At 44.0% G+C, this 19,047-nt stretch overlaps 1 protein-coding gene across 8 annotated transcripts in view; it reads right to left on the bottom strand.

The window, feature by feature from the left end:
• Positions 1-19,047, bottom strand: part of TMTC1 (transmembrane O-mannosyltransferase targeting cadherins 1) — a 214,886-nt gene that overhangs the window by 17,382 nt on the left and 178,457 nt on the right. For all 8 annotated transcript variants that reach the window (XM_032763965.2, XM_075069192.1, XM_075069198.1 and 5 more), the window contains one exon: positions 2,133-2,235. In XM_032763965.2, the coding sequence (XP_032619856.2) occupies positions 2,133-2,235 (103 nt within the window). The remainder of the gene's footprint in view (positions 1-2,132; positions 2,236-19,047) is intronic.

The raw sequence follows: 19,047 nt of genomic DNA, 5'->3' as shown, positions 1-19,047 counted from the left end.
AATGAACGGTACTATATTAAACTGCATTTTTAGCCCGAAAAAAAAAAACAGGTTGAATTTTCCTTGAATTTTTAAAGGAAAGCAAGAGAGAAATCCATAGTGAGAATCATAAGCACTTAAAATGCCTCAAAGCCACACGAGGACATAGCCCTTCAGGGCAGAATATTCAGTGATGGCCTAACTCTGCTCTCTTTGATGACCAGATGCCCATCTTTGAAGTGCCTTAATATTTACAGTGGCATAAGTACTTAATCCACAACTAGTGAGAGAACTTAAGTCTTTAAGGCCAATTAATGCCTACATATTAGGTGCACATTTAATAGGCACACACTTACACAGGAGGGAGGAGTGCATCTCATCATCCGTGTGCCCACTGAGGGCTTGACTTCGCTGCAGAGATAACAATAAAGTTAAAACTCATGTTGTCCCTAACTTGAGCCCTACCCACACATAAAAACCTGTAGCTTAAGGCCAGTGGTGCTTCTCATTTGAATTGGCTGGCCCGAGAAGGAGAATTCAAACTAGCGCATCTCATCAGCTGCTAATCCAATCACTCTATGCAGCTCGCATGTTATTTGCAGCCTGACTACTCTCACTCAAGGTAGGCTAACTGGAGAGGAGTAAACGTGAGGGTAGATTGCTCAAATTAACTCTCAGAGAAGACACATCTTGCGATTTAACACAATTTTCCATTGTGTAAGTGCAGTAGCCATTTTTCAAACAAACATTCATAACTTTATCGTCCAGTTGTCTTCAGACTTGGTCATATCCTCAACAGAATTATTTACATTTCAAGTTTCAAAATTTAGCCTTTTCTTTTTTAAAGTTATGTGTAAGGTGGAGGGGGGTGGGGGGATTATGTCGCAACAGAACAGGGACAAGTTACCCTTTCTCCTTGAAGAAAGAACAAGTGTAAAGAGAAATGGATTTATGCTAAATTGAAATGGAACCTCAAGAATGGAATAGGGCATTTTGCCAGCTTCACACAACAGTTTAGGTCTGGAAGGAAAGTTTGAACTTTGCCAAGACACAAGGGTAAAATCTCTACTTCTGCACCTAACACTCTGATTTCTTTCACGGCCCCACATACTCGGCACTTTTGTTTTCTACTGGCAGCAGCACAGTGCCCACTAACATCAGACAAGAGTGAGGGTGAGGGGTCAGTACTAATTCAGAGGGAAGAGTGCCAGAATAACGAACACCATTTCTTGCCAGATCCTGGTGTTCCAAGGATTCCCTTCCAAGTATTAACTGAGTTTGCCCCTCTTTAACTTTGAGATGTGAAAACAGCATAGCCTGAACCGCAGAATGGGCATCGGCTATGCCAGCTTAGTCTGCAGCACTTCACCAACGTCTCAACCCGGTTTTGCAGGGACCACCTCTAGTAGCGAGAGGGTAGTTTAGTTTCTGTGTCTGTCTAAACTTGGCTGTGCTTCTAAAACTGTCAATAAAAGGTCCAGCTGGGGTCATGATTTTTATTATGTAGATGCCAAGAACTGCTTGGAGCCATGGAAGCTGGATTTGAACCAAAAGCATAGAAGCGAAAGGCTCTGTATCCCATTACCAATCCGCTGAGAAATTCATTCTCCTCACAAGAGTTGTAAGTTTTTGTTTTGCCAAATGATTGTACTGTAGTTTCAAAGCTTTGTTTATTTTACAGCAGTAGCATTCAGCTTCTCATAGAGCAACTTTGTCACTGAGCAGAGTCACAAACAGCCACAAAAGTGACATAGGTGTGTCTGTCTGTCTCTCTTTGGCTTTGACTGCTCATGAGTTCCTGGGGAAATCATCACACAGTTGTCAGGCCACTGTGTGATGCATTGCGCATCCTCGAGAACATAGCTGCAGGCACTGGTATGGTGAGACAAATGTGGCAGGAAACACACTGAGAATCACTGCTGTACAGTGTTACATTTGTTACAAATCTCTTCAAACCTCAGCACTGTGGTCATCTCAAGAGAGAGGGACAGTCTGTATTTATTTATTTGGAGTTTTACAAACTACATTGTGTGTCAGTCCTCTGCTCTGGGAGCCCTTGACAATCTTTAAAAAATACCCTACTAAATAAACCAGAGCCACTCAACACAGCAAATAAGCCAGCAACATAAATCTGCCAGCTCCATCTCACTTACCGGTATCAACTAAGAAAACACCATAGTTATTATGTAGATCAGAGCTCTCTGGACAATTCTCTATCCCAGCCTGATAAACTTCCTGGGCTTCTTTAAATTGTTCCTTAAACAAATGAAGATTTGTTAGTGGTAATATCAGCTTTGTTACTACATACAGATATTTCATGGAAATGCCTTGTTATCATCACACAGAACTTCAACAGTCCATGTCATTTCATCTCAGCATTCAGGGAGCTGTGTACATAGGGTGAACTCTTGTCCCCTATTAAAAGGCAATGGGAGTTATTCCATTGACTTCAGTGGGGCTAGGATTTCACAGAGTCAACGTCTGCAACTGTTACCTCATAGAGGTACTAGCAATTACCTCCACTTCCCCATACAATCACAACAGGAGATAGTTGTGGTAAATGTTGCCAAAAGTCAATTATTCACTCAGTTCCAGTCCTGAGTGGTTTCCTGGTGTCAGGGGAATGCACAAAGGGACGGGCAGGGTGGGGGGAAGAACAGGAACACCCCCCATGTGTTCCTGCAGCCCCCCATGTATTCCTGCAGCCCAAGGAAGCAACAGGGCAGCTGGCTGCCAGCGAAGCTCCTCCTCCCCCGACAGCTACAGCTTCTCCTTCCCTGCTGTTGGGAGTCCCAGGGGTTGCCTCTGCCTCCAGCCCTTGACTCACATCACCTGCAAAGCAGGCAGTAGCATTGGGACTCCAGCAGTAGGGAAGGAGAAGCTGCAGGCTGCAGCTGTAGGGTGGGGGGGGGGAGACCCTGCAGCCAGCCACCCTGCTGCTTCCTCCCTTCCCTGGGCTGCAGCTGCAGGGGGAGTTGCTGTCTCCTTGCTGCTGAGTGTCCCCACCAGAGACCTTCAGAGAAATGGGGGCGGGGCACATGAAACTTTCATTTGTGTGTGTTTAACGTGCCCCTCCAAAAGTATTCAAACGGAAATTGCTGCAGCCTGATGTGGACTGTTGAATAAAATGGGTTCCAAGGTCTAAGGCAGTGATACTCAGACCTCAGTGCTTCAGGAGACAAATTAGTGATCAACATTACCCCAAAGAGCCACAATAGTGTGAATTCATTCACTACAGTACGATTCATATTTCAATAGCAGGACAGGGGAAATATTTAGTTTTCGTACATAGATAGAATTCTCACAGCAAATAAGTGAATAACTTAGTGCAAGTTGATAGCTTAATTGGTTAATAACACTGTAAAAGCTTCCTGGTTGGTTAATAACTTAGACTGGTTAATAATTAAATCACACACGGTTTTAATATCATGTGCTGCAAAGAGCCACAGGAGACACATCAAAGAGCCAATTGCGGCCCGTGAGCCACAGACTGAGTATCACTAATCTAAGGCATGGTCTATGCCTCAAATTTAGGTCACTGTAGCTACATTGCTCAGGGCTGTGAAACAATTCGCACTCTGGGTGATGTAGTGAGGTCGACCTAACTTCCACTGTAGATGCAGCTAGATCGATGGAAGAATTTTTCCATCGACCTAGCTACTGCCTCTAGGAGAGTCAGACTACCTACATCTGCTCAAAAATCCCTTCCATCGACACAGGAAGTGTCTGCACTATAGTGGCACAACTAGAGCACCGTAGCTGCTCTGCTGCAGCCTCTGTATTGAAAGTAGACACACCCTAAGGCTGCTCTAAGTTATTGTTGAATACATGCTGCTATTCCGTCTGTACACCCCTGTAACTACATTACCAGTATCAGTTATTCTGTAACTACATTACCAGTCTGGGTCAGCTCCCAGACTGTTGCACTGCGCAGCAAAATATGGGCAGAAGGTGACCAGCCCTTTGTGGAGAAAGAAGTGGTTCGGGACTATTTAGAAAAATTGGACGAGCACAAGTCCATGGGGCCGGATGCGCTACATCCGAGGGTGCTAAAGGAGTTGGCAGATGTGACTGCAGAGCCATTGGCCATTATCTTTGAAAACTCATGGCGAACGGGGGAGGTCCTGGAGACTGGAAAAAGGCTACTATAGTGCCCATTTAAAAAGGAAGGAGGAGGATCTGGGGAAACAGGCCAGTCAGCCCACCTCGGTCCCTGGAAAAATTATGGAGCGGTCCTCAGAGAATCAATTCTGAAGCACTTAGAGAGAGGAACTGATCAGGAACAGTCAGCATGGATCTCCAAGACAATATATGCCTGACTAACCTAATGCCTTCTATGAGGAGATAACTGGCTCTGTGGAGAGGAGAAGCAGTGGATGTGTTATCCTGACTTTAGCAAAGCTTTTGATACAGTCTCCCACAGTATTCTTGCAGCAGTTAAAGAAGTATGGCTGGATGAATGGCTTTAAGGTGGATAGAAAGCTGGCTAGATTGTCTGGTCCAACGGTAATGATCAACAGAGCCATGTCTAGTTGCAGCCGGTTTCAAGCGCAGTGCCCCAAGGGTCAGTCCTGGGCCGGTTTTGTTCAATATCTTCATTAATGATCTGGAGATGGCGTGGACTGCACTTCAGCAAGTTTGCAGATGACACTAAACTGGAGGGTAGGAATAGGATACAGAGGACCTAGACAAATTAGAGATTGGGCAAAAGAAACCTGATGAGGTTCAACAAGGACAGGTGCAGAGTCCTGCATTTAGACAGAAGAATCCCATTCACTGCTACAGACTAGGGACCAAATGGCTAGGAAGCAGTTCTGCAGAAAAGGACCTAGAGGTTACAGTGGACGAAAAGCTGGATATGATCAACAGTGTGCCCTTGTTGCAAGAAGGCTAACGGCATTTGGCTGTATAGGTAGGGCGTTGCAGCAGATCAAGGGACGTGATCATTCCCTCTATTCGACATTGTGAGGCCTCATTGGACTACCGTGTCCAGTTTGGGCCTCACACTTCAAGAAAGATGTGGAAAAATTGGAAAAGTCCAGCAGAGGGAAACAGAAATGATTAGGGGGCTGGGCACACTGATTAGGGAGAGCTGAGAAACTGGATTGTTTAGTCTGCGAAGAGAAGAATGAGGGGATTTAATAGCTGCTTTCAACTACTGAAAGGGGGTTCCAAAGAGGATGGATCTAGACTGTTCTCAGTGGTACCTGATGTTAGAACAAGGAGTAATGGTCTCAAGTTGCAGAGGGGAAGGTTTAGGTTGGATATTAGGAAATACCTTTTCACTAGGAGGGTGGTGAAGCACTGGAGTGGGTTACCTAGGGAGGTGGTGGAATCTCCTTCCTTAGAGGTTTTTAAGGTCGGGGTGACAAAGCCCTGGCTGGGATGATTTAGTTGGGAATTCGTCCTGCTTTGAGCAGGGGGTTGGACTAGATGACCTGCTGAGGTCCCTTCCAACCCTGATATTCTATGATTCTATGAAATGACCTGAAGGAGTGTTTGCAGCTCCTCATAGATTTCAATGGGATCTGTGGGTATCCAATACTTCTGGAAAATCAGGCTATAACTCTGTTTTGTAATGCACCTGGTGACATCCTGCGTATGAAAGGCACTTTATTGCCCACATTCTAGCTAGTATGAATTTCATGAGTATGCAGCCCGACACTATGAGGAGAATAAGGTCTTTAATTCTGATTGAACACCAATTATAAGGTTTTCCACTTCCCACAGCAGTCCAGCTGGCATGAGAAAACTACCTGCTTGCTCATACATAAGAGTGTTAAAGAATTACTGTTTTTTCTCTCCCCTCTCAGTTCATACATTTGCTGTGGATGGTATTATTTAATGCTTGTGAAAGGGAGGCATTTTAATGGTGAGAGCCAAACATGGTACAGGCAGATGCTGTGCAAATTTCTACCACCCAGCTCTGTTGCTGTTCCTGCACCTTAATGATCTGAAACAACATTGCAATGACAGAACCACGGCCTCTTCCTGAGACTCCCAAGTGAGATCAGCTGTTTGATAATCTTGTGAGACCACCAAGAGGGATTTTCACAACCAGGATTTGAATCCAAGTTTAAAATAGCAAAAGGCTATTAACCCACTGCACCACTTTAGTCCCAATCAATTTTATATATATATCGCAAATAACAGATTATGCTTTGTTACAAGGATCTTTAAACCAAGATACTCATAAGTGACCAGCCATTTTGGGTGCCCCAGTTGACACACTCTGAAAGGGGCCTGATTTTGGGTGCACAAGACTTTTCAAAATGAGGCCGCTGTAGAGTGCCAAGCTGGGCACTGAAAAATGTTGGCTGTAGTATCTTCTTACAGAGGAATTTCCTAATACCTGGAGTGGACCAGAATGGGTTTTGCTTCTTAACACAGATTCAGATTCTGCTCTCAGTCATAACACCAGTGAATCCCAGAGCTTATTCACTGGACTTACTCTGGATCTAGAGTGGTGTAACTGACAGTAGAATATGGCCCATTAATTTTTTTTAATGCACCAGCTCTCCTCTTCATCTTCATTTAAGAAATGGGAAGCTGAAATTAATGGCATTTGAAAAAATATGACTTGATGAAAGCAAATGACTGTCATGGTTAAGTGCTTTCACATTTACATGATAAAGGTCAGCCAGCAGAAAAGATAGGGTGTGATAACACACAAACACTCTTAAAAATGTTCAGTTTGGACAGTTTGCATACCCCTATATGGAATTACCACCCCCTTGTAGTCTACCAGGGAAAATAAGGAGTACAGTTAGCATCATGAATTCTTAACTAAAACAAAGGGCAACTTTTGGAGAAAATCCTGTGTTAGGGCTTGTCTACCCTTAAAACGCTACAGCAGCACAGCCGCACTGCTTCAGTATAGACACTCCTTATGTCGATGGGAGTGGTTCTCCGACGGCACAGGTAATCCACTTCCTCCCAAGAGGCAAATTCTTCTCTTGATCTAGCACTGTCTACATAGGAATTTAGGTCAGTTTAAAGATTTTTTCATAATCAAATCAAACTCAATGACATATACGACAATGGGATGTTATCATGTCTGTATTACACAGGTATCCATAAAGCATTGACAACTCACAGAGTCCTGTCCCAGCATGCGCTGGGTTCACTGCACAGTTCCCTGGTGAGACCTCTTTGCCAGTTCCAAAGTCCTGGTCAGGAATCTGGAAGGGTATGCCCAGGGCATTATGCAGAACTTTCTGCCACACCTCTTATCTTCTCCTAAATGGTATTGTGGTGCAGTCACAGGAGCCTGATTGTCCTACTGCACTCCATATTGCCAACCCCAACCCTTCAAAAATCACAAGGCAGGCCCCCAAACTCAGAAGATTAACTGATCAATTTGTCAAGATTTTTATGAAATTTAAACAAAAAATTTCTGGGAGCTTTTTATTTGCCTTCTGAGCCTTTAGGGTGTGTTCAGGTCACATTTTCTCACTTTTCTCTGCAACCATGAGAGCTAGAAATCTCCTTGTAAAAAAGATAAAAGCTGAGATTCTCACAAAACAACTTGACTCCGAAAGCTGAAGTTTGAAGAAGAAACACCAAATATCATGAGTCATGGGATAACACCATGAGAGATGGCAACCGTGCTCAAACTGGAGTAAATCAGGACAAACTCCAGTGAAAGCAGTAGAGTTCCATCACTGTAAAACTGGTGATATCACACTTTTTGATATCACAACCATTTCCATGCCAAATTGGCAACATATTATCACGGCACAAACACCGAGCTGCAACTGAGACCAAGCAGAGGGAGGAGTTGGACTCCCAATGAGAGAGGCATCCTTGCTTAAAGGTGCAAATATCTTCATAAACAGTAAAGGGAACATAGGAAGCTTTGACTGACTGAAACTGTGCGCTGTATAAGTGTTCTCTTATCGAGTCTGCTCTGGTTTGAATGTCACCTTGTAAGGGGACTAGAAGACATTGAGGCCTGGTCCACACTACGCCGTTAAATCGATTTTAACAGTGTTAAATCGATTTAACGCTGTACCCGTCCACACTACAGTGCTCTTTAAATCGATTTAAAGGGCTCTTTAAATCGATTTCTGTACTCCTACAAAATGAGAGGAGTAACGCTAAAATCGATAGTATTACTTCGGAATACTTATCCAGTCTTCTGTTACCGTCTATGCTGGGCCCAGAAGCTAAACTAGAACGATGCACAAGATGAGCCATCGATACGGTATCGTCTCTCCCTGTCACAGATGTGAGCATGTTCTACCTACGTCATTATCTATGGGGCTTGCGTCCCATTTAAGCTGCCGTGATTGTTACGTGTCCTGTGTGGAAACCGAATGGCGCCAGCTATGAGAGGCAAGAACTTGGGATATGATTGTGAGGTCCGTACCTACACTCTAGTCACTGTCCTGCCTTTTCGTTGCTAAATTGAGTCTAGCTTCTCCTGCCTTGGAAACTATGGCCTAGCTACTAGTGTACTACTGAGGTCGTAGCACCAGTGTATGAGGGCACTAGCTGTCTCAAATTTTAGCCTCTTACATGCCCTCGGGAGTTCCTGCCCTTATGGGTCGCCACACCTATGCGAACACGCGATCGCTGTTTGCCTCTGCGCACCCTCGTCCCCTTTCCTCTCTCCCGTTCCCACTTTTTCCTGGTCTTCCTGCTGCATGTATTGTCCCGGCCACGTCTTTGTTTCTCATTGAAGTAACTCGATTGCAATGGAGTTTTTACAGTGACATCAAGATAGATGGGATTTCCTACCGGATGCTTGATCGCTCAGCCAGGAGGCGCTTCAGCTTGGGCCTTGGTCGCCCGGGAGGAGTGGATTGGCCGCAGGAATGCGCCCTGACTTGCATGTAGTAGCCAGGGCAGGTACAGAGATCTTTTCTTTACACAGGAATATGTAGGAAGTGTGGGCTGACCTATTGAAGCATCAGCCCATGTGTTATGATGCAGAGCATCGTTACAGATTCCGTTCTGGTAAGCGATTTCTACTAGGGTTAGGTGTGACCAGGACATCATCTCCTTTCGTTTTAGCTTTATGCTGCCCCATCTTGCTGGCCTCATCTCAGAGCCAACATGCTTAGATAATTGAACAATACTATATTAGGTGCTCAGGTTCAAGGATTGTTACCAATAGTCCTACTGCAACCGTCTGCGACTGGGAGGGAGGAGGAGCGACTACTGCGCTTCACTGCTCAGCTCGCGTCTACCAGCACAGCTTCAGTACAGCTTGGGTACATTGAAAGAATCAAGAAATGATTTCTTTCCCTTTCTTTCACGTGGTGGGGGAGTAAACTGAGGAGCTATTCCCTGAACCACGCTGGACAATGTGTTTGACTCAGGCATTGGGAGCTCAGCCAAGATGCAAATAGTTTTCGGAGATGCTGTGAACTGTGGGATAGCTGGAGTCTCAGTACCCCTCCCTCCATTAGCGTCCACTTGAGTCTTGGCTTGCCGTTACGCCTTGTCACCAGCACTGTGTAGCTGGAGATTTTTTTCAAACGCCTTTGCATTTCGAATCTTCCCGTAAAGGCTCTGATAGAACAGATTTGTCTCCCCAGTACAGCATCAGATCAGATCTCCGTACGGTCCATGCTGGAGCTCTTTTTGGATTTGGACTGCATCACCACCTGTGTGATCAGAGCTCATTGCTGGGCAAACAGGAATTAATTCAAAAGTTCGCGGGCTTTTCCTATTTCCCTGCCCACTGTGCCGAGGTAGGTTGCTGTCCAGAGCGGTCAGTGGTGCACTATGGATACCTCCCGGAGGCCAATAATGTCGATTTCCGTCCACACTAACTAGGAGAAGATAAGAGTGTGGCAGAAAGTTCTGCATAATGCCCTGGGAATACCCTTTCCGATTCCTGACCAAGGACTTTGGAACTGGCAAGAGGTCTCACCAGGAACTTGCAGTGAACCAGCGCATGCTGGGACAGGCTCTGTGATTCAATCGCCTTATTGATACATGTGTAATACAGACAGATAACATCCCATTGTCGTATATGTTCATTGAGTTTGATTTGATTATGAAAAATCTTTAACATGACCTAAATTCCTATGTAAGACGTGCTAGACAACGAGAAGAATTTGCCTCTTGGGAGGGACGGGATTACCTGTGCCGCCCCCTTCGCGAGAACTCACTCCATCGACATAAGGAGTTGTTGTACTGAAGCAGTGCGGCTGTGCTCTGAGCGTTTTAAGGTAGACAAGCCTAACACAGGATTTTCTCCAAATTGCCCTTGTTTTAGTTAAGAATTCATGATGCTAACTGTACTCTTATTTCCGCTGGTAGACTTACAAGGGTGGTAATTCCATATGAGGGGTATGCAAACTGTCCAAACTGAACATTTTTAAGAGTGTTGTTGTGTTATTCACACCCTATCTTTTCATGCTGGCTGACCTTTATCATGAGTAATGTGAAAGCACATTAACCTACAGTCATTTGCTTATCAAAGTCATATTTTTTCAAATGCCACTTAATTTCAGCTTTCCCATTTCTTAAATGAAGATGAATGAGAGAGCTGGTGCATTAAAAAAAATTAAGGCCCATATTCTCCACTGTCAGTTACACCACTCTAGATCCAGAGTAAGTCCAGTGAATATAAGCTCTGGGATCACTGGTGTTATGATCTGAGAGGCAGAATCTGCCAATCTGTGTTACAGAAGCAAAAACCATTCTGGTCCACTCCAGGTATCTATGAATCCTCTGTAAAGGAAGATACTACAGCACATTTTTCAGTGCCCCAGCTTGGCACATCTAACGGCCTCATTTGAAAAGTCTTGTTGCACCCAAAATCAGGCCCGCTTCAGAGTGTGCAACTGGGGCAGCCCAAGGTGGTCACTTATTAGGATCTCTGTTTAAAGATCCTTGTAAAAGCATAATCTGTTATTTGCGATATATTAATAATTAAAAAAAAATGTGAAAAATTGGGACTTAAAGTGGTGCAGTGGGTAATCAGCCTTTTGCTATTTCTAAAATGGATTCAAACCTGGTGTGAAAATCCCTTTGGTGGTCTCACAAGATTATCAACACTGATCTACTTGGGTTGCTCAAGGAAGAGCCGTGGTTCTGTCATTGAATGTTGTTTCAGATTATTAAGGTGCAGGAACAGCAACAGAGCTGGGTGTGAAATTTGCACAGCAAATCTGACTGTACCATGGTTCTGGCTCTCACATTAACAATGCCTCCCTTCTACAAGCATTTAAAATATTCCATCCACAGCAAATTTGAACTGACGAGGGGAGAGAAAAACAGTAATTCTTTAACACTTCTTCATGTTGAGAAGCAGGTTTTCTTCATGCCAGCTGGACTCGTGTGGGAACGTGGAAAACCTTTAATTGGTGTTCAAATCAGAATTAAAGACCTTATTCTTCCTCATAGGTCGCTGGCTGCATACTCATGAAATTCATACTAGCTAGAATTGGGGCAATAAAGTGCCTTCAACGCAGGAATGTCACCCAGGTGCATTACAAAACAGGTTATATAGCTGATTTTTCCGAAGTATTGGATTACCACAGATCCATGAAATCTAATGAGGAGCTGCAAACACTCCTTCAGGTCATTTTCATAGAATTCATAGAATATCAGGGTTGGAAGGACCCAGCAGGTCATACTAGTCAACCCCTGCTCAAAGCAGGTACGGAATCCAACATAAATCAATCCCAGCCAGGCTTTGGTCACCCGACCTTAAAACTCTAAGGAAGGAGATTCACCACCCCCTAGGTAACCCACTAGTGCTTCAACAACCTCCAGGAAAAGGTATTTCCAAATCCAACCTAAACCGTTCCCCTCTGCAACTTGGGACCATTACTACTCTGTTCTAACATCGAGGTACCACTGAGAACAGTCTAGATCCACTCTTTGGAACCCCCTTTCAGGTAGTTGAAAGCAGCCTATTAAATCCCCTCATGCTTCTCTTCGCCAGATAAACAATCCAGTTTCTCCAGCTCTCCGTCATAGTCATGTGCCCAAGCCCCTAATCATTTCTGCTTTCCCTCTGCTTTGGACTTTCCCAAATTTTTTCCACATCTTTCTGAGTGTGAGGCCCAAAACTGGACCGGTTATCCAGATGAGGCTCACAATTGTCGATAGAGGGAAATGATCACGTCCTGATCGCTGCAACGCCGTCACCTATTACAGAAAAGCCGTTAGCCTTCTTGCAAACAAGGGCACACTGTTGATTCATATCCAGCTTTTCGTCCACTGTACCCTAGGTCCTTTTCCTGCAGAACTGCTCCTAGCATTTGTCCCTAGTCTGTGACAGTGAAATGGGATTCTTCTGTCCTAAAAAAATGCGGACTTCTTGCACTGTTCCTTCGTTGAACCTCATCAGGTTTCTTTTGCCCAATCCTCTAATTTGTCTAGGTCCCTGTTCTATTCCTACCCTCTCGCAGTTAGTGTCATCTTGCAAACTGCTGAAAGTGCAGCCACGCCATCTCCTCAAATTCATCTAATGAAGATAGAACAAAACCGGCCCAAGGACTGACCCTGTTTGGGGCACTGCCTTGAAACCGGCTTGCCAACTAGACATGGCTCTGTGTGATTCATTACCGTTGGAGCAGACACTAGCGCAGACTTCTATCCACCTAAAGATCCATTCATCCACGCATACTTCTTTAACTGCTGGCAGATACTGTGGGAACTGTATCAAAGCTTTGTAAAGTCAAGGAATAAACATCCCTGCTTTCCTCCTCACTCCACAGAGCCAGTTATCTCCTCATAGAAGGCCATTAGGTTAGTCAGGCATTATTGTCTTGGAGAATCCATGCTGACTGTTCCTGATCAGTTCCTCTCTCTAAGTGCTTCTAGAATTGATTCCTGAAGGACCGCTTCCATAATTTTTCAGGACGGGAGGGTTTTTTGAGGCTGCTGGCTGTATTTCCCAGATCCTCCTCCTTCCCTTTTTAATATGGGCACTATAGTAGCCTTTTTCCAGTCTCCAGGACCTCCCCCGTTCGCATGAGTTTCAAAGATAATGGCAATGGCTCTGCTCACTCTGCCAATCCTTAGCACCCCGGACGTAGCGCATCCGGCCCATGGACTTGTGCTCGTCCAATTTTCTAAATAGTCACCCGAAGCCCACTTCTTTCTCCACAAAGGGCTGTCACCGATTCTGCCATAGTTTGCTGCGCAGTGCAACAGTCTGGGAGCTGACCAGACTGGTAATGTAGTTACAGAATAACTGCAACTGGTAATGTAGTTACAGGGGGTGTACAGACGCGAAAGCGCATGTATTCAAACAATAACTTCAGAGCAGCCTAGGGAATGTGTCTTTTTCAATTACAGAAGGCTTGCAGCGAGCAGCTACGGTGCTCTAGTTGTGCCACTATAGTGCAGAACTTCCTGTGTCGATGGATAGGGATTTTTGAGAGTTGGTAGTCTGACTCTCCTATGAGGCAGGAGCTAGGTCGATGGAAAAATTCTTCCATCGATCTAGCTGCATCTACAGTGGAAGTAATAGGTGACTCTCACACATCACCACAGTAGCGAATTGTTCACAGCCCTGAGCATGTGCTAAGTGGATAAATTTGAGGCATAGACATGCCTTAGAATTAAGTGATACTCAGTCTGTGCTCACGGCCGCAATGGCTCTTGAATGTTGTCTACCTGTGGATCTTTGCAGCACAATGATATTAAAACCGTGTGTGATTTAATTATTACCATCTAAGTTATAACCAACCAGGAGCTTTACAGTGTTATTAACCAAGTTAAGTCTATCAACTTGCACTAAGTTAATTCACTTATTTGCTGTGGAGAATTCTATCTCTAGTAACGAAAACTAAATATTCCCTGTCTGCTTGAACTATATGAATCGTAACTGTAGTGAATTGAATTCACACTAATTGTGGCTCTTGGGGTATGTTGATCACAATTTGTCTCTGAAGCACTGAGGTCTGAGTATAGCACTGCCTTAGACCTTGAACGCTTTTATTCAACAGTCCACATCAGGCTGCAGCAATTTCGTTGCAATACTTTTGAGGCCACGTTAAACACACAGCAAATGAAAGTTTCATGTGCCCCGCCCCCATTTCTCTGAGGTCTCTGGTGGAACACTCAGCAGGCAAGGAGACAGCACTCCCCTGCAGCTGAGCCCAGGGAAAGGGAGGAAGCAGGACAGGTGGCTGGCTGCAGGTCTCCCCCCCCACCTACAGGGCAGCCTGCAGCTTCTCCTTCCCTACTGCTGGAGTCCAAATGCTACTGCTGCTTTGCAGTGATGTGGAGTCAAGGGCTGGAGGCAGAGGCAACCTGGGACTCCCAACAGCAGGCGAGGAGAAGCTGTAGCTCGTGGGGAGAGGAGAGCTGCTGCAGCCAGCTGCCCTGTTGCTTCTGGGCTGCAGGAATACATGGGGGCTGCAGGAACACATGGGGGTGTTCCTTTCTCCCCCCACCCTGCCCGTCGCTTTGTGCATTCCCCTGACACCAGCAGAAACCACTCAGGACTGGAACGTGATTGAATAAATTGACTTTTGGCAACATACCACAACTATCTCTCCTGTTGGTGAATTTTTTTTTTTTTTTTTTTTTTTTTTTTTTTTTTTTTTTTTTTTTTTTGTTTAAGGGAAGTGGAGGTATTGGCTAGTTACCTCTATGAGTAAACCATGTGCAGCACGTTGACTCTGTTGGAATCCTAGCCCCACTCGAAGTCAATGAATAACTCCCCATTGCCTTATTACTGAGGGGACAAAGTTCACCCTATTGTACAAGCCTGAATGCTGAGATTGAATGACATGGACTGTTGACAGTCTGTGTGATGATAGGCATTTCCATGAAATCTGTATGTAGTAACAACGCTGAATTTAACCACTAGCAATCTCATTTGTTTAAGGAACAATTATTTAAGAAGCCAGGAAGTTTATCAGGCTGGATAGAAATGTCCAGAGAGCTCTGATCACTAAAAACTATGGATTTCTGTAGTTGGATACCGTAAGTGAGATGGAGCTGGCAGATTTATGTCTGCTGGCTTATATTGCTGTGTTGAGTGGCTTCTGGTTTTTTAGTAGGATTTTTTAAGATTGTCAAGGGGCCCAGAGAGAGGACTGACCCAATGTAGTTTGTACACTCCAATAAATAATTACAGACTTCCTCTCTCTTGAGATGACACTAGTGCTGAGTCGTTGAAGAAGATTTTAACAATGTAACTGTACAGCGTGATTCTCAAAGTGTGGTTCTCCACATTTGTCTCACCATACCAGTGCCTCAGCTATGTTCTCGAGATGCGCAATGCATACACAGTGGCTGCCAACTTGTGATAATTTCCCCAGGAACTCATGAGCAGTCAAAGCCAAACCGAACAGACCAACACACCTATCCACTTTTGTGCGTTTGGTGCCCCTCTCTCAGTGACAAGTTGCTCTATGAGAAGCTGAATGCTACTGCTGTAAATAAACAAAGCTTTGAAACTACAAGTAAATCATTTGGGCCAAACAAAAACTTCAACTCTTGTGAGGAGAATGAATTCCAGCGATGGTAATGGGATAACAGAGCCTTTCGCTCTTATAGCTTTTGTTCAAATCCAGCTTCATGGCTCCAGCATCTTGGCATCTAATAATACAAATCATGAACCCAGCTGGACGCTTTTATTGACAGTTTTAGAAGCCACAGCCAAGTTTAGACAGACACAGAAACTAAACTAAAACCCTCTCGCTACTAGAGTGGTCCCTGCAAAACCGGTTGAAGAACGTTGGGAAGTGCTGCAGACCTAAGCTTGGCATAAGCCGCGATGCCATTCTGCGGTTCAGGCTATGCTGTTTTCACATCTAAAGTTAAAGAGGGGCAAACTCAGTTAATCTTGGAAGGGAATGCTTGGAACACCAAGGATCTGGCAGAATGGTGTTCGTTATCGGCACCTTCCTTCTAAATATACTGACCCTCACTCAACTCTTGTCCTTGATGTAGTGGCCATGTGCCTGTGCCAGTTAGAAAATCAAAGTGCCGAGTATGTGGGGCCGTGAAAGAAATCAAGAGTGTTGGTGCAGAGTAGAGATTTTACCTCTTGTGTCTTGGGCAAGTTCAAAACTTCCTTCCAGACCTTAAAATGTTGTGTGAAGCTGCAATGCCTAATTCCATTCTTGAGTTACATTTCAAATTTAGCATAAATCCATTCTCTTACACTTGTTCTATTTTCTTCAAGGAGAAAGGGTAACTTGTCCTGTCTGTGCGACATATCCCCCCACCCCTCCACCTTACACATAACTTTAAAAAAGAAAAGGCTAAATTTGAAACTTGAAATGTAAAATAATTCTGTTGGAGGATATGACCCCAGTCCGAAGACAACTGGAACGATAAAGTTATGACTGTTTGTTTTGAAAAATGGCTCTGCACCTTACAAATGGAAAATTGTGTTAAATCGCAAATGTGTCTCTCCGAGAGTTAATTTGAGCATCTAAACCTCACGTTTACTCCTTCTCGCAGTTAGCTACTTGAGTGAGAGTAAGTCAAGGCGCAAATAACATGCGAGCTGCATAGAGTGATTGGATTTAAGCAGCTGATGAGATGCGCTATTTGAATCTCTTCTCGGAGGGCCAGCAATCAATGAGAAGCACCACTGGCCTAAGCCTACCAGGTTTTTTAATGTGTGGGCCTAGGGGCTCAAGGTTAGGGACAACATGAGTAAAACTTTATTGTTATCCTCTGCAGCGAAGAAGTAAGCCTCAGTGGGGCACACGGAATGATGAGATGGGAGGGCGGCTTAGATTGCTCGCTCCAACGTACGCTCCTGGTTGTAAAGTGGTGCCCTTATATTAAATGATGCATAGCAATATTGTTTAGGGGACAATTAAAGATGGGCTTCAGAAGAACAATTAAGTTGAGACTGCGGGAACTATGGGATAGCTATGGAATAGCTACCCACAATGCAACACTCCAGAAATCAACGCTAGCCTCGGACCATAGACGCACACCACCGAATTACTGTGCCTAGTGTGGCCGCGCGAAATCGAATTTATAATATCTGTTTTATAAAACCGGTTTAATGTAATTCGGAATTATCCTGTAGTGTAGATGTAGCCTTAATTACAGCAGTTTGTACTAATTCCCTTGAGCATGATACTTTCTTCTTAACAGCATATTTTACAAAGCCAGGAGCAAAGGAACTTTAAGCCCTATTTCAGATTCATAGCTCTCAAACTAGTGGGGAACATACTGTGTAGGACCAAGGCAATCAAGATGCCATCTCATCATGTCACTCCCACCTGCTCTCTCCTTCTTTAGCCATCACACACAACCTCAGACACAGCAGTTTGTCATACGCATGGTAACTTCATGAGAGCTAATTAAGTGTGCAACTTCTAGCAACTCCAGCCCCCTTTTCAGACATGTGCGAGATAAAATTCTTGAAATACTCCCTCCCCCATAGCCACACAGTTTTTTTTTTAAAACTGTTACTGGGATAAGTTTTGAATATTGTGTGTTTAAAGTATCCAACAATGCAAAAATGTGTGATCCACACTGTGCTCCAAATAGAAAGAACAAAGGCCATGAACTTAATTCCTTTTAAGAACTACAAATAATACATTTCTTTAAAAGGAAGAAATCAGACTGCAACTGAAAAATGAGATCTAATTTCTCCTTCCCACACATATATCATCAGGCCAATACTGGCAGAATTTCCTGTAATGTATTCCTCAAGGAGCTTTGCACGTTTAGGGTCGGGCTCTGCAGCCCTTAATCATGTGGAATAGTGCTTACTTGCATGAGTTGTCCCATGGAAGTCAACAGGTCTTCTTGTGTAAGTGGTACACAGTACAAAGGCTGCGGAGTCAACTATTAATCTTGTGTGGTTTGAAATGTGGAGGTGTTAAAAAGCTAAAGCAAGTTGTTACCATCTGGGGAAACTGTACAGACCATTTTTCCCCCTCCACTTAGTCAACTCACAAGAGGATGAACAAACTGTGTGTAGATTAGATCAATTATTAGTGGACTTAGCATGTCTAAGTCAAGGGAACTACAGCTAAGGACATTTCCTTTGGATATATGGCCTTACACCACTATACTGTTTAATTGTCCTGACAATCTTATGACCAGTACTTCTCGTTATTGAAAATAAATTAATATTAAAACCAGCTGTCATCATAGAATCATAGGACTGGAAGGGACCTTGAGAGGTCATCTAGTCCAGTACTCTGCATTCATGGCAGGACTAAGTATTATCTAGATCACCCCTGACAGCTGTTTGTCTAACCTGCTCTTAAAAATCTCCAATGATGGAGATTTCACAACCTCCCTAGGCAAACTATTCCAGTGCCTAACTATCCTGACAGTTAGGAATCCTTTCCTAATGTCCAACGTAAACCGCCCTTGCTGCAATTTAAGTCCATTGCTTCTTGTCCTATCCTCAGAGGTTAAGGAAAACCATTTTTCTCCCTCCTCCTTGTAACAACCTATCATCTACTTGAAAACTGTTATGCCCCCTCTCAGTCTTCTCTTCTCTAGTCTAAACAAACCAATTGTTTTCAATCTTCCCTCATAGGTAATGTTTGGTAGACCCTTAAATCATTTTTGCTGCTCTTCTCTGGACTTTCTCAAATTTGTCCATATCTTTCCTGAAATGTGGTGTCCAGAACTGGACCCAATACTCCAGCTGAGGCTTACTCAGTGTGGAGTGAAGCCGAAGAATTACTTCTCGTGTCTTGCTTACAATATTACTGTTAATATATCCCAGAATGATGTTTCCTTTTTTTTTTTTTTTTTGCAACAGTGTTACACTGTTGACTCATATTTAGCTTGTGGTCCACTATGACCCCCAGATCCCTTTCCACAGTACTCCTTCCTAGACAGTCATTTCCCCATTTTGTACGTGCGCAACTGATTGTTCCTTCCAAGGTAGAATTCTTTGCATTTTGCCTTACTGAATTTGAGGCTATTTACTTCAGACCATTTCTCCAGTTTGTCCAGATCATTTAGAATTTTAATCCTATCCTCCAAAGCACTTGCAACCCCTCCCAGCTTGGTATCATCCACAAACTTTGTAAGTGCACTTTCTATGCCATTATCTAAATAATTGATGAAGATATTGAACAGAATTGGATCCATAACTGATCTCTGTGGGACCCTACTCATTATGCCCTTCCAGCTTGACTGTGAACC

This window comes from Chelonoidis abingdonii, chromosome 1 (assembly GCF_003597395.2).
Source record: "Chelonoidis abingdonii isolate Lonesome George chromosome 1, CheloAbing_2.0, whole genome shotgun sequence".
NCBI classification, from domain to species: Eukaryota; Metazoa; Chordata; order Testudines; family Testudinidae; genus Chelonoidis; species Chelonoidis abingdonii.
Note: the sequence above shows the minus strand (reverse complement) of the source record. Positions and strands in the feature narration are given on the sequence as shown.